This window comes from Neopelma chrysocephalum, unplaced genomic scaffold (assembly GCF_003984885.1).
Source record: "Neopelma chrysocephalum unplaced genomic scaffold, ASM398488v2 Primary Assembly neopelma1_26b, whole genome shotgun sequence".
Classification (NCBI taxonomy): domain Eukaryota; kingdom Metazoa; phylum Chordata; class Aves; order Passeriformes; family Pipridae; genus Neopelma; species Neopelma chrysocephalum.
The window spans coordinates 1,957,911-1,972,799 of NW_020897696.1; the positions used below are offsets into that span (position 1 = coordinate 1,957,911).

At 38.6% G+C, this 14,889-nt stretch overlaps 1 protein-coding gene across 2 annotated transcripts in view; it reads left to right on the forward strand.

Moving 5' to 3' along the window:
• OFCC1 (orofacial cleft 1 candidate 1) overlaps window positions 1-14,889 on the forward strand; it is a 185,376-nt gene that overhangs the window by 136,274 nt on the left and 34,213 nt on the right. For both annotated transcript variants that reach the window (XM_027676211.1, XM_027676213.1), the window contains exon 19: window positions 1,171-1,330. In XM_027676211.1, coding sequence (XP_027532012.1) covers window positions 1,171-1,330 — 160 coding nt within the window. The remainder of the gene's footprint in view (window positions 1-1,170; window positions 1,331-14,889) is intronic.

Genomic DNA, 14,889 nt, shown 5'->3' on the forward strand with positions numbered 1-14,889 from the left:
ATCTGCACACATTGTTCAGCACATACAGGCCAATACAAGACCCAAGGATAAGGACCAGTCACAAGAACTGGCACAAGTGCTGCTATACGTGAGAAGAATGAGAGTACAGAAGGTCAAAGGAGTTATGCCTGTGCTCTGTCTCCAACCTGCCAAGAAATGAAGGACCTGTACAGCCCCACTGAAGTCCAGGCATTTTGTTGGTTGAGCCAAACAGCAATCCATGCACTTCACATGACTACCCAGCCAGTCTCTGAAAAGGACAAAAAGGTTGAAATTGGCACCAAGCAACAGCTGAATTGTAATAAAGTATTAGCTTGGAAGAGGGTACAAAAGGAAAGATTCCATCCAATATCCAAAACTGAGATTCCAGATTTTCTGATCTTTATTTTCTGAACCCCTGTTTTGGAATAAAAGTAGAATTAAAAAACGATGAATTGAAGAGGTTCGATTTGAATCCAACAGCAATTTTTTGAAGTTTTTAAGTTCATCTTAGGCTAAAAATGTGACACCAAACTTTTCCAAAAGCCTCGCAATATTTCTTGGTTTCACCTACATTAAGAAATACCACACAGCAAGCCTTTCTTGTGGTAGAAAGTTTTACTGTGTAGTGCTTAGTCAATTCCTTACCACAGCACAGAAATGTCATAGAAAAACAAAGCCAGCAAATGAAATGAACGTTTCTAACTTCAAGCAAAGTTTAGATTGTGTAGACTTCAGGCTTGGGTTTGAAAATAATGGTGAGTCGTTCCTTTCTATATGACATGGTTTGCCCATTATTGAACCCTGGCACACCAGACTTCCATTTATGCCTAACTATGGTACTGGAATAGTTACCCAGCCCAATGCTAAGGACAGACATCAGACTTTCTGAAGGAAAGTTAGATCAGGATCTTTTTGGGAAGTCAATATTTTTAAATAATTAAAATAAATTGCTGCTACATTGATGTGATTTGATTCAGGTACTGTAAATCCTACAGATGGCTGGGGAGGGCTGTATGTTGGAGAACTTGTTGGAAAGAAGCTTCTTATTCATGGGCGGAGAGCATAGTCATGAAGGTGAAATCAAGATTTAGAAGTCTACAAAAGGATAACTTTTGTAGGATACCTTTTTTTGTGTGTGTGTGAAGAGTCCTTTCAAAAATGAACCCACTCTGTCATTTCTATTCTTAGGCTACATAGCGAAGGTTGGCTGTTGGATGTATTTCGACGTATTCATGGTGAGGAAGGCACATTCTTTGTTCCACTGGATTTAGAGATTTCCAGTCAGGAGCTGAGCTACATTATGAAGAGGGCTGAGCAATGGAGAGGAATCAACGGAGAAAGACGGATGGTGAGTGCTGAATAGAGTCTGCAAAAGGAGTCTGTGATCCAAATAAATGCTTTGTATTTCTGGGTGTAACCGAAGAGGACATAGATATTAGAAAATTATTCTTAGGATGCTTTGTTGAAGGGAGAAGTTAAGAAGCATGTTCAGGAGAATTTTGTACTGTTGCATGTTCATTGCCTGAATATCATAAGCAGATAACAATCTGCTTAGTAACCAAAGGCTTAGAGGCATCAGTGGTGTCAAAAATGATCTGTGCCATCTACTAGTTCTTGACTGGGTCATAGAGACCTACTACTTGTTTAAATGTCAGTATCATCCCAGATAATTTCTCTGCCAGCTCAGCAGCTGGGGAGTTCCATGAACAAGTAGAATTCACTCTTTAAAAGGGCATAGGTGGGGCTGCCCTGAGGAGGGGGTGTGAGTTTGGTCAGTCAGAAATGATAGCTGTGCTCTGCTTTCTGGCCCTTTCCTTTCGGGATTGCCCAGAGGAGTGGGGTAAATTGGAAATGTGCAGGGGAAGGTGCGCTACTTTGGTTATCAAAAATAACTCCTCTTTCTTTTCCATTAAGCCTCTAGTGTCTAATCTCAAATACAGACCTAAGACTGTGATGTATAGGAGATTAATTTGTGTTTACAAAGTGGCCAGTGGTGGGGGTACCATCCACAGATGAGGCTTCTGAGTATAATTGCTTTCAGAGGATTGAAAATAGAAGAAATAACATGGTCAGCAGTCTGTGAGGCCCATTGTCTTCCTTCTGTGAGGGACGACTTCTTCCTTGCTTTCTAGCTTTGCATCAGTGTTGTAAGTTCCCATGGGACTATTTTATAAACCAGGTTTTGGTCAGTTGTTAAAGTGCTCATCAATTTGATTTATACATTTATGAATACCTCTGAATACAATGCTTTGTTTGGTAACTCTCCTGCTTCAATGTAAAAATGAACAGATTCCATATAGGAAGGAAATTAGTCCTCTTAAGTACATATGAGTTGTTTTGGTTTCTTTTCTAACCCAGTGGGACAAGGACTTCAGATAAGGGTCTGCAGGTTTTTCAAGTCTCTATAGCTACCTCTGAAAGATCAGCATTATATAAATATATAGCCTCAGTTGTCACTGTTATAAACATCTGCCACAGCTGTAATTATTTTCCACTTTTTTTCATGATGACAGTTTGTACCCTGAAAGGAAAAACTGAATGAAAAAGCAGATAGTAAGTTTAATTTTTGTGGAAAAGTGCAGAGCAGCACATGGTCTTTCAACAGAGGGGAGGGAAAAAGTTGGAAGGAGTGAATGTGTTTCCACAGCCACCTGCCTCAACCATTCCCCCTTTTTATGAAGATAGAACTTATTTTATTTATCCCAGTAAGTAAAATAACACTTTTTTTTTTTGCACATGAAATCTTTCTACAGTGAGTCAAAGCATAACCACTGATGATTGGTTTCTATTACCTTTGTTACAAGTAAGGTTAAACAAAGAATATATATAGTGGGCCTCATTTTATATGTCAGGAGGAGGTTTAGGTAAGATCTCAGAAAAAGGTTCTTCACCCAGAGGGTGGTTGGGCACTGGAACAGGCTTCTCAGAGAAGTGGTCACAGCACCAAGCCTGACAGAGTTCAAGAAGCATTTGAACTACTGATGCCATATGGAAAAAGGGGCAGATAAGGCAACTGCAAACAACTGTATTTCTGTTTTGAGTACTGAATAAATTTCTAATGTTATTACCAGTGCATCATTTCTTGCAGCAGTGCTGAAAGGGCTGAATAAGAGAAAAAAAAAAGAAAAAGAAAAAAAGAAGGGCAGGGGAAAGGAGAGGTTGAGGATAAAGACATACATAAAAGAACGGAAAGTAAACTTTCTGTTCTGTATACAAATAGTGTGTCTCTGAATGGAGGAAATACGGACTGTCCACTGCTACAGTAACACATACTTCAAGGGCCAGAACAATGAAAAATATGACCCACAGCTATAGACACATGTAAGTGCCTAGTTTTGCTCCCAGTGTGCAGCCTGGCATGCATGAAATGCCATACTAAAATGTGTCTACCTGACCTTAGTCTGAGATCCTTTAAAATGGACCAAGCCTCAGCTGAATCCAGCAGCATGGAGGGTGCAGTCAGAGCAGAGGGAAGAATCCCAGTGCTGTGTAGGCAGCAGTGCACATTTCATTCAACAAAGCAAAGTCATGCACAATTTTGTCTTTACTGAATCCCTAAGTTTCTGATTCTATTCTGTCTACATTTGTGTGGATTTCTTGTCTTTTCTTTTATATAATTCCTAATCAAATGCCAGGCTGGGGCAATGTTAAACATTTCTGTTCTCTATGGTACATGTTGGTGCAGTCTATATAATAAAAGAAGGTATGAACAATGTGGAAAGAGTGCAGAAATTTGCATCACTTGTATCAGCAGGATCTCTACCATCTACTTCAGTGGCACAGGATCTGCCTCACAAATGGGGGAAATTTGCGAGAGGGGCTGTGGTCCAAAACTCCAGAGTTATCTGTATGAAACACAAATAATGTGAAAAAAGAACCAGTGTTCTTCAGAAACCTGAAATCTTCCCCTTCTGCTCTTTTTTTTGGTTGTTGTTTATACTATTTTGATGGAAAAGAGAATCATCAAACGAAGTTTGGTAGCTCTTTAGTAAATCTAGTTTTGTAATGAAGGCTTTCTCCATTGTAGAAATGTGTTCTCCATTTGGAGCATCTCCCTGCAGGACTGGGAACTATATGTACAGGTCTTTTATGCTCCTAGGCATTGCAGATACTGAAAGACCCTTTTTTTTCAGCCATAGATTTGCATAAGGTATTTGTCTTGTCCCTCTCTTTTTGTATGTCTAATTGTACAAGGTAATCAGTATGGAAGACACATCACTAGCCCTTATTGCGTGCATTATTAATGTGCTAATTTTTAAATAAGATACGAAATTAACTGTGAATAATTTTTATAAAGGGAAGTATGAGACTGCCATATCTTACATCACTCCATATAAAAAATATATTTTAAATGGAGGTCATTCAAGTAAATAGTCAGTCAAACCTTCTGGAAAAAATAGGTCTACGTTTTTGCAATATTTTCTTGCTATTAACCACGTGCTTCCCATTTTTATTCCCTGGATTAAAAATTGCCCCATAAATGAGTATTTTATAATATGCTTAATTTCCTTTTATTAAATTGATAAATGCAGCAGCAGAGGACACATTTACAATATGATGAGAATTTAAGGTTATTGCATTTTATAATTTTTATATTGTTCATAGAAGTGATTTGTCATTTGTGGAATGACATCCATGCCATCATTTCAAAGTATTTTTAGTCATTCTTTTGATAGGAAAAAGGTCACTTTCTGTAGACCAGGAAGACATCAGTCTATTAAACTAATTTGCCTACATGCAAATTTTGTCATTTTTACCTCATTAACTATTTATCATAGAGTAAAAAAAAATATATATTCATGAAGGGGCAGCTAACAGCCTGATGGAGCTGGAACTAATATTTTGCAACTCTAATGATTTTTTGCATCCTTAATTAGATAGCATAAGGTTGATATGATTAGGTCAGGATGTAGTGTTTTTCATTAAAATACATTTTAGAAGCTGTATTCATAATCTGCCCTTGCAATTAAATAATGAGCCTATGAGTTTAATATTATCGACCCAATTATTATCCCATGGAAAAGTATACTGTTAATAAATTTGTGCCGTAGGACCTTCATTAGCAACAAAATGAATTGTATTTCCAGGTACACAGATTACGTGGCCACAATCACATTTACGTAGTGGTTTGGAAGGCACTGTGGGGAGAGAGTCACCAAAGCCCTGTACCATACAGAAATGGACTTGATTTTTTTGGAAGAAGTCATTTACAATGCCTTTAATGAGGAAAGCTGCAAAGAAGTAAAAATGCCACCTACAAAGGCAGACAGAAATGTTTATAGAAACAAACATTTGCAGAAACAGTGTTCTGTGCACCTCTGCTAGGAGGAAGCCTGGACCTCCATTCCTCAACCTATGGAGGCAGAGCTGAATATTTACTGATCTTTTATTAGAGATGGTCACATGTTAAATGTGTGCCAAATTCTAGAAGTGGCAGACAGGAATACATTAACTTGCCATTGATAGCAGATCAGTGATGAGGTTAGGACTCTGCATTTTAGCCAAGCCTTTTTCTTTTTTGTAGGAGTGATAAAAGTGACAATGTCTTGCTGTCCTCAGCAAGTAATCGGTTTTCCAAAGTTAAGTAACAGTTCAGAGACAAGGCATGAAGTGGGATTTTCTTTTTGCCTAAACAAATAAGAGTGTTCAAAAAAAATATTTCTAGTAAAACAGCAGGGATGGTCTTCTGAGGAGAATCTATTGTGGCTGGATTGGTTGTTAAGTGTGCAGAGCCCAGTGCATTACCTTGCTCATGTTTAAAACCTCTGAACTCTTTGTGTGGTGAATTGCTATTAGCAGGAATAAAAAGGAAAAAATCTAGCCTTTAGAGATTTTTACTGGATTTAGCCCTCCAGGTACCACCCCTACTTGCAGAGGTACTTTTTACATAATAATGCTAATCATGGGTAAAAGTTGTGCAAGTAGTAATCTAAACCAATGCAGTTAGTATACCAAGCATAGGCCCAAAATGGTGGCACATAAGGAGGGTTTCTGAAAAAAAAAAGCGAGTTCTGTAGGCAGGAAGATAATGTGAAACTTGCACTTGAAATAAAGCCTGATGCACTGCAAAATTATTTTAATGAGACTAGGGCTAATTTTCTAATTTTAAAATGATATTATAGCAAACCGTAAAAAATTACCCAGCAGTAGACTTTTGAAAGGAAAATATATTTGTAATTATCTTGAACACACAAGATTACTTCAGGGCCTATTATCGACACAATTTTTGGTACCACTTTACACTAATTTGCATTTATTACTCTCAGGCCAACTATTAATATGTTAATAAATAAGTCATTAATACTTGTTATTTAATTGCTATCTATTTATTCCTGTTCAATAATGCATTAATTACTTGTGAATAGTTGAGGGCAAAATCCTGCCCTTGCTAGTGGAATCAGCACTGGCAATACAGGAAACCAATGTCGAACATGTCAGTGTTGCAAGAGCTGTCAGAGAGCAAGCCATTTAAGCCATTTAGCACCAGGAGGTTAACTTCTGATCTTGTCTTAGAGGACGCTTCATGATCCTCCAGTTAGTCTCTACAGCAAAGCTGCTGGACCATGGGTGGGGGCTGATGAAGGCAGGCAGTACTACACCTGAGATTGCTGTAATTTGTCTATTCTTAAGATTCTGGTCTTGCTGCCATACTGGAGTTTGGAGCCTGCTTGCACAGACAGGTGGATGGTGGATAAAGAGAAACAAAGGGCAAAAATTAAAGTTGTTTGAGATCTGGTGCTGGACTGAGGACAGTGCAGCACATAGTGTGTAGTGAGAAATGGAAATAGGTACATTACTTTCTTGCTGTTGGATATTGGAAATAGAAAAATGGCATCCCCTACTATGCCCTAATTCAAAATCCCAGATTCAAGCTCTTTGGATCCCCTTGTATGAGTAGACTGTAATGTAGATCCAAAAAGGCTAAAGAATATACTGACAGCATAATTGGTCTATTTTCTGTTTGAAGGTTTAGCACTACTCTGTGATTTCTTGCCTCTTTTTGTTTAAAGAAATGGATGGTGAGACCAGGCCAAATTTTGAACAAGAATGTTAGCTTGTCTCTGTGGATCTAATAGATCTGATCATTTTAAATTTGATCTCTTTGAAGAGTAGGGTGAATTTTTCCAATGAACACAAACACAAATTTTGCTGTTGCCTTTCAGGAAGCCTGATTTCCAAAAGATAGGTGAAAAGTTGCAGGAGTATATTGACGTAAAATAAAACCAAAAAAAAAAAGAGAGTTTGAGGAAATGAGCTGGAAGGGATAATAGCATGGGACAGATTGTGGGGTCCTGAAGGAAAAGTCAGTGGAGAACAAGGTGGTAATAAGAGAAAAGAAGGGAAAGTGGTTCAGGAATTTGTGCACAAGACACAACCATGCCAAGGAAAATAGAACGAAGATGAAAGAAATGCCAGATAAGAGAAGCTGATAGGAAAAGATAACTATACAATCATGGTTTTATACAAGAATTCTCTTCTTCTCAAATTGCTGATTTAGATATCACTGATCTGCAAATGTAGACATGAAAACATGTTGAGAAACCAAAAGAATAATTTCCTTTTTATTCATTCACTCTTCTGTTTGCAAACTCTTTCTGACTGTGAGTCATACCTTATAAATATAAGCTCTACCTCATGTACACTCTTTTATATCTTTAAGAAACAGGAATTTGCTGAGACCACTCAAGTTGCTGTAGAAAAGGTCTTATAACTTTGATCTGTGTTTTTTTTTCCCTAAACAAGTTTCAGTGATCTTTTAGAAGCCTAGCATTTTGTGAGTTCACAATTAGATTTCTTTTTCCTAACCTTAACCCATATTGTAAAAATTTTTGAACTTGCTCACTGGAGCTCTCAGTACAGTGTCTCCAGCAGTTTACACGCTATGAAGAATCAAAACAAAGTTTACTGTAAGAGTTGCATAGGAGACTAGAAAGCAGTATCAAAGCTGACTGTAAGCATATCCAGAAAAATTCACAGTAATATAGAATTTAATTCCTTAAGCACCAGTATGAATAAATCACTTTGATCATCTGAGGTAATGCACAAGTGTTTTAACCAGTACAAGTAAATCACCCCATTGGTTCAGGATAATTCAGCTTAGCATGTTGAGGTGACAAGTAATCACCTATCTGCTACAGAAATTGTAGGATGGAAACCTTGACCACTCACAGTCAACAGCAAAACTTGCACTGACTTTATTAAGGCCAGAATTTCCATCTATCTGTGTAAGCAAAGGAGAAAGGAGGAAATAGTGCCATGTCTCACTGAACTTCTATGTGATCTGTGTATATAAGGTCAGATTCTCATCTGGAATAAATTATTGAAGGCAGAGTCTGTTGGGTTTTTTTAAGATTAAATAGAGATTAAAAGTCATGAGATGAGCAGAGGGAAGGCTCAACCCCATAAGGGGATGTTACAGAAAAAAGAGCAAAATGTAAGGTCAGAAAAGAGCATAGCACTCTGTCGCCTCTTAGATTTAAAACAAAATGATTTCTGTATGAAACGACAAGGCCTTGAACTGTGTAGAATCAAATTGGTCAGATGGTCCTGAAACACTTTGCTTGCTGTTCTTTCAGAGTATTTAGTCCACAGAGACTGGTGGGTGAAAAGAAGAAAGGGGGGAAATGTGGATGGTTGGAAGCATCTGGAATAGCCAGCTATGCTGACCATACCCAGGCATGCTGTTAAACTTCGCAACTGTTGATTAGTAATTCATCAGAAAGTGTGTATGTGCAAGCTGAGGAAAACAAGGTAATGCAGCCTAGGTGAAGGAAAACTTCTTTTGCTTGTGTGGATAGATCTAACAAGTGCAACTGCTAAAACAGATGTGCACACAAAAAGAGGCTTTGTAATAAATTATACCAATGGTAGAATGGATATAATCAACAAGTAGACTAATGAAAACAGTGTTGGAAATTGAGTTGGTAGAATAACGCTGCACAGGAATTGCTTGATTCCATGTTGTATCCCATCTTAAATAGCTAAAAAAAACCAATTAAAAAAAAATGAAAAAAAGGATTGAAAAACCCCACAGCTATGCAAACTTCTACAAATCTGAAAGTTACATGATAATAAGTTAATCAAATAAAAAAAGAGATAAAAATAAAGGCAAACTATTCAGATCCAAGTATTATGAGCTACTTACAACACTTCTTTTTTTGGTTGGCATGTGATAGTTCATGAAAAGACTATAAATTGAAAACAAAATGATTTAGTCAAACTGCATGGAATTTACTTAGAGAGTTTGTAAACATGATCTTGTGTTTAAAAAACACATATCTTGTTTCCCTTTTCAATATGTATTTGGTTTCCCTTGTCAATGAGAACTGATTTATTCAAGTCTCTTTTGCTCTCCCCATTATATGCACAATATAGTATTTCCAGAGTGAATGGTAACAAATAATTTTAATCCTATAATCAATAAATGAAATATATAAAGGTGTTATTGCAGATGAACCAAATTAATAGTTTGCTGACATACTTCTGATTGCTATACTGTCAGAAAGGTGATAATTTCTGTAATACTTGAACAGACATCGAAACTGTTTTGTCAGAACAGACATCGAAACTGTTTTGTCAGAAAGGTTGGACAGTGATGGAGGAGGAGCACACTTAACTGTAATTTTTGTAGTAATTCATGGGAAGCTTCATTGACATGTGCTAATGGCACTTGATTGCCCTCAAGATGTTTTCACAACAGAACTCTGCGAGTGCCACATCAAGGTTTGCTCAGTCAAATAGTTTTTTCTCCTTGCATCTAGATAATTTGTGACCACAGGCAAACTTTTGAAAATCCAAGGTGGTTTGCAACACTCCGTTGGGGCGAATCTGTCATCAACTAGCTGGTACAGATTGGTACAGTAATGAAGAGCAAGCTCTTTGAGTTTTTTGTCATTTCTGTGCAAGCAATCCATTTCGTTTCTCCTCAGTGGCAGGGTATGTTATACATCTCATCCTGTATAATCTGACTTACATTATAATTTGATTCATACACAGCCTTTCCACAGAGATTAATTAGCAGCAGGCTTGAAGTTTGCAAGTGAAAATATGATAATTAGTTTTCTTGGAACGTTAACATTTCAACACTTCAGGTTCTCTCCATCTTTGTCTTCAATGAAGCTGCAGTAAACGAGCACTATTTCTCTTCTAAATCAGACTCTTGTGAGGTTTGAAATATAGACATTTTCATCAAGCTGGATAATTTCCATAGAAAATTTACTAGCTCATGAAATACTGCAGAGGTAATTCATACAATGGCTCCCTCCTCCCCTTGGTAGGTTGAAGTATGATGTGAGCAGTTCTGAAAACCCCCAGGACAGTCACTTATTTAACAATGGTGATTCCTACTCTTTGTGACAAAAATCAGCTGACTCTTCATTTTTTGCAGAAAGCAGAATTAGCCAATAGGTCTTTCATATAGTTGTTGGGTAGTGCTGTAAACAAGGTTATATTAACACCTTTGACTCTCTGCACTCATTTGTTCTCTTGGAGTGTATAATACAGGTAACTCATTTGGCACATACAACATCTCCAAGACCATTAACTTAGCCAGACTCTGAAAACAATTAGCAATATGTCTGAACAATGAGAACATTCAAAGTTACAATAGTGAGTAAAAATATTATATGAAATATCAACCCCAATGATTTAAAGACATAACGTAATTGCTAACAGATGGGGCTTAAGAAAAAACTCACATTATGGAAAAGTTATTGTGGTGTTGTCCATTACGGGTGGGTGTAACTGTTTAAAAACTAGTATTTATTTAATTACTTGTGATTTATCCTCCTTGGTGCTGAACAAATTTCTTTTTCTCCAGGGATATGATTTAAAAATCTCAGTATTCTCTAATTACTAGGTTTATCTCATCTTACAGCTCTGGCAGACATACTCTGAGCTTGGGCAGGGTACTGTTGATACCTGTTGATCTAGTCAGGTAAAGGGAAGTGAAATACTTAACCAATACTTAACATCTAAATTACTATGTGGTTGTGATCTTGCATATGCAAATACATAAAATTCATATGTTAATTATGTATGTAACTGCAAGGATGGTTTTGCAGATCAGGTTCTTTATTTCTTCCTTTACAGGAAGTTACTACCATTGTGTGATTGTCACACAGAAGACTGCTGACAAAGAGTGAATTACTTTAGATGCTAGAGAACGCTTAAGCGTTACAAAAATGAAACCTTGAGTAGCTTGCTTTCTAATAATGACCTTTAAATATTCTGGGAACTAATGATATTGACGTATAAAAATCCACACGCTGACAGCATAGACTATTGAAGACATCTGCACAGAGCAGAGCATAATCTCTTTGCCCACCATGGGGACTGATGGGATATAAAAAGTACTGAACAAAGTCTATCTGTGTATAAGAACAGCTCTAGGAGGCAGTGGAAAGCTGAGGTTTTGCCCATCTGTGTCTACCTATGCCGTAAGTTTAGCAAAGATACACACTTGCTCTCAAGCCCAAACAGGTCCATCCTCTTTTCTGTCTTAACCTGAGCTCAGAAGGCAAAGCAAACTGTGCCTGAGCCTACAGGTAAGCTTTGACTAAACTAAAAACAAGTGCAAGCAGACTGAATGTAGGTCATGGGACTCAGTGAGGATACTTGTCCTTCCTGTTGTAGATATGCTAAAACCTGTGGTCTCAGTGGGCTAGAAAGCCCATCCCTGGCACAGAATTTGAAATAGCTACCCTTTGAAGCTGTTTAGAAATAGGTGCTGAATTAAACTTCCTCTGCTGAAGCCTGACAGCACTGTCCAGAGCTTATATGGTGGAGTTTTCTGAAAGGGTCATGATTTTCACCCTGATGTGCTTGTGAGGGCAGAAATGTGCTCTTACCACGCTTCTTATCTACATCATTTTCTCTTATCTTAGTGATAGTCCAGGTATCTAAACCAACAGTAATTTCCTGGGTCTGTCTGAAACCTGGCACGAGTGTCTCTGAGGCCAGCCAGCAAGACTTCATTGTTGCACAGAGCCTTGTTTTCTCCTGATCGACAAAGGGGGAGAGGAAGACATGCCCCAGGGACGCGAGGTTGTAAGGAATTCCTTCCAACAACAAAAAAGAGAAGGAGGCAAATTGACTGTTTTATTAGGAACATGATCTGTAGTGTTTTTCATCTGGAGAGGGGATTGTTGCATGCTGATGAATATGGGTATCGTATCACAAGAGTGCTAAAATGCCCCTGAGCAAGTATGTTCCTTCAGCTCTCCTTCAGCAGCTCCTGCTATCCCAGCCACTGACCTGTGAAATGTGGTCGCGTGCTCTGGATTTTTCCTGTATTTTGAAAGCTGTTCTTTTCATCCTGCGAAATATTAGCCTAAACAGTTAAATGGGAGTTGCATTTGCAAGGATTTGTGTATTAATATTAATGGAAAATCTGACAGGTCGGGTATCCAGAGAGGAATAATCACACCATTCAGGTGACACGTAAGTACAGCAGGTTTTTTGGATTTATTGTTTTGAAACTTACTTAGTTTTGTCCAAAACAGAATGTACTTTTAAAAATCAATATTTTTGGAGTAAAATCCTACAGTTTTCGAGAGGGTGTTGAGAAATGATCAAGAGAAAAGGTTGGCAGCTTCTACCTTTGTCATGCTCTGATGAAGACGAAACCAAACTTTGAGCCTCACAACACCTCAATCCTAACGGACACTGATCTAATTTCCACATGAATCCTGGGGCCTCCTCTTCTTGTAGTCTTTGAGCGCCTCTCATTGTACCTAACCTAAAGCTTTGGGACCACCTCAGTGGTTCTTCTGAGGTGTTTATCTCCTCCTCTGACTGAGTGCAAGGACTTATTTACATAAGCTTCCTGATTATGGCCCTAAGATGCATAATTTACCCAGTGACACTAGCATCATCATGTTGATGTAAAATTTTAGTGCTACCATCAGGCACCAGGACTGAATTCCTATGTACTCAAAATGAGAGAGGAAAAGGTAAAGGGCAAAGCTAGGCAACACTTTAGGGAGTTGGGCTTTTCCCAAGCCCTTCCTCGGCTGCAGCTGTGGGAGTAACCCAGCTGGTTTTGCAGGGCATTTGTCTGGCAAGAATAACCACAAAGGGTTATTTAAAAATAGGAAAATTGCACCTGGTCATTTAAAACATTTCAGAAGGGGTTGTTGCGCCTGTCAGCTGAATGGCCATTGAAATTGGCACGTTGGCCATGACATGAGTAATTCTTCAATGAATCAGTCTTTTTGCATAGAAAATTATCCCATCAGAAACACTCTGAGTAGCGCTAGCCTGCAGGCTTGAAGCTTAAGCTCAGTCACGGCACAAAAACCTCTCCAGCCTTGTTTTCTTTTGCAGCTGAGATTACCCATTTAGAATTTGTAATTTAGACTTTTCTCAGATAAACCTCCTTTTGTATTAACAGGTCTTGCCTGAGAGAGCAAGCCTGCCAACTGGATCCTTACTTCACTAGTTCACAAAGAAAGATGCTTATTTTAGCCTTATTGAACACACTTGGTCTTTACGTTGCCATTTAACAAATGGGAAATAACATAGGAAAGTTAGAAACCTGGTTTCTGTCTCTTTCGAAGTTAATATAGGTGGAGCAAAAAACATACCCGATAGTGTCTTGTTAAGGTTCTTAGGATTACTCTACTCTTTTCTGTGATTATTTCCTCTTTGCTGAAGTCTGATGGTCTTCAAATAAACTGAAGGCTAATGAAACTGGGAGCCTAAGCCCTCCTCCTGCTAGGGAAGGTTTATAGACTAGTTCCTTTCATTATTGCTTTATAAATGCCATTGTTTGAGGCAGTGTGTACTGCAGCTTTAATAACAACTTCGAAGATGTTAATTAATTTGCTGTTTGAGAACTAGTGTCTTTTCATGTGGTTTTTGTGAGGTTCAGATAATTGTTAGGATTTGAGACAGATGGGAAATCTTTTGTCGGCAAAAGTTATCTCACCTCACGTTAAAGTCTGGGCAGAGTCCATCGCATATATTCAGACCTTGAGGACTACAGATGTGCAGTGGGTGCCTTTGGCTCTGTAGGTAGGTGCGACATAGATATAAGCCCTGCAAAATTCATCAGGTCTTTCCACAGGATGAGAGAGCCAGAACCTCCATCAGCTGCAGCCCAGAGCATGCAGCAGACCTCTGTGGATGACTCTTCCCTTCAAAGAGCAGTGCCAAGATTGGAGCAATGTATTCACATACAACCTGGTTCAGCCTCAACATCCTCCTCTATGGGGAGATCTTCTCTTGTTTGGTATTGTCAACATCCCCCATTTCAGAATACCTGAGTCTGAGGTGGTGTCCACAACACTCAATCGCTTGTTCAAGTGACAGAGAAAAAGATCTTTGGAATGGGAAAAGTTCTAGGGTGCCTGACTTTAAGTGTGTTCTCAAAAGCTCTGCTCTTTCTGCTATAGCCCCTTCCACTCTTGTTTTCCACTCGAAACTTGATGCAGGTTCCTGCAGAACCTGTTCATCCTCTGGGTTTGGGTCTCCTTTCTTGGTACCTTGGCTTCCATGTGCTTGCCCAACCATTTCTACTGTCTCTTGCCCCCCATCTATGTTATAAGTAGTTAGGAACCAGAATAGTCTTTTTGTTCTGTGCCTGAACAAGTGAGTCCTTATCCCTGTGGTGGTACCAGCTCAACATGGGTGTACAGAGGAGGATGATTTTAAGATTTGAGAAGCATTCTTCAAAGAAGATCTGCAATCAAGTAGCTGAAGGTTGATGAGCACCCTCTGAGGCATCAGAAAAGCACTGTGAGTTTTCGTGATGTCTTTAAACTGACCAGATGACCTGCCAGTAGCTGAGAGGGTGCTTTAGCTTGCATGGGGACAGCAGAACCCTATTGGAAAGCTTCCTAGCAGGTTGAAATGGCCACTTTTCATTGCAGAGGCCCTTAGCTGTGCTGGGTCAAGGACCAAGGT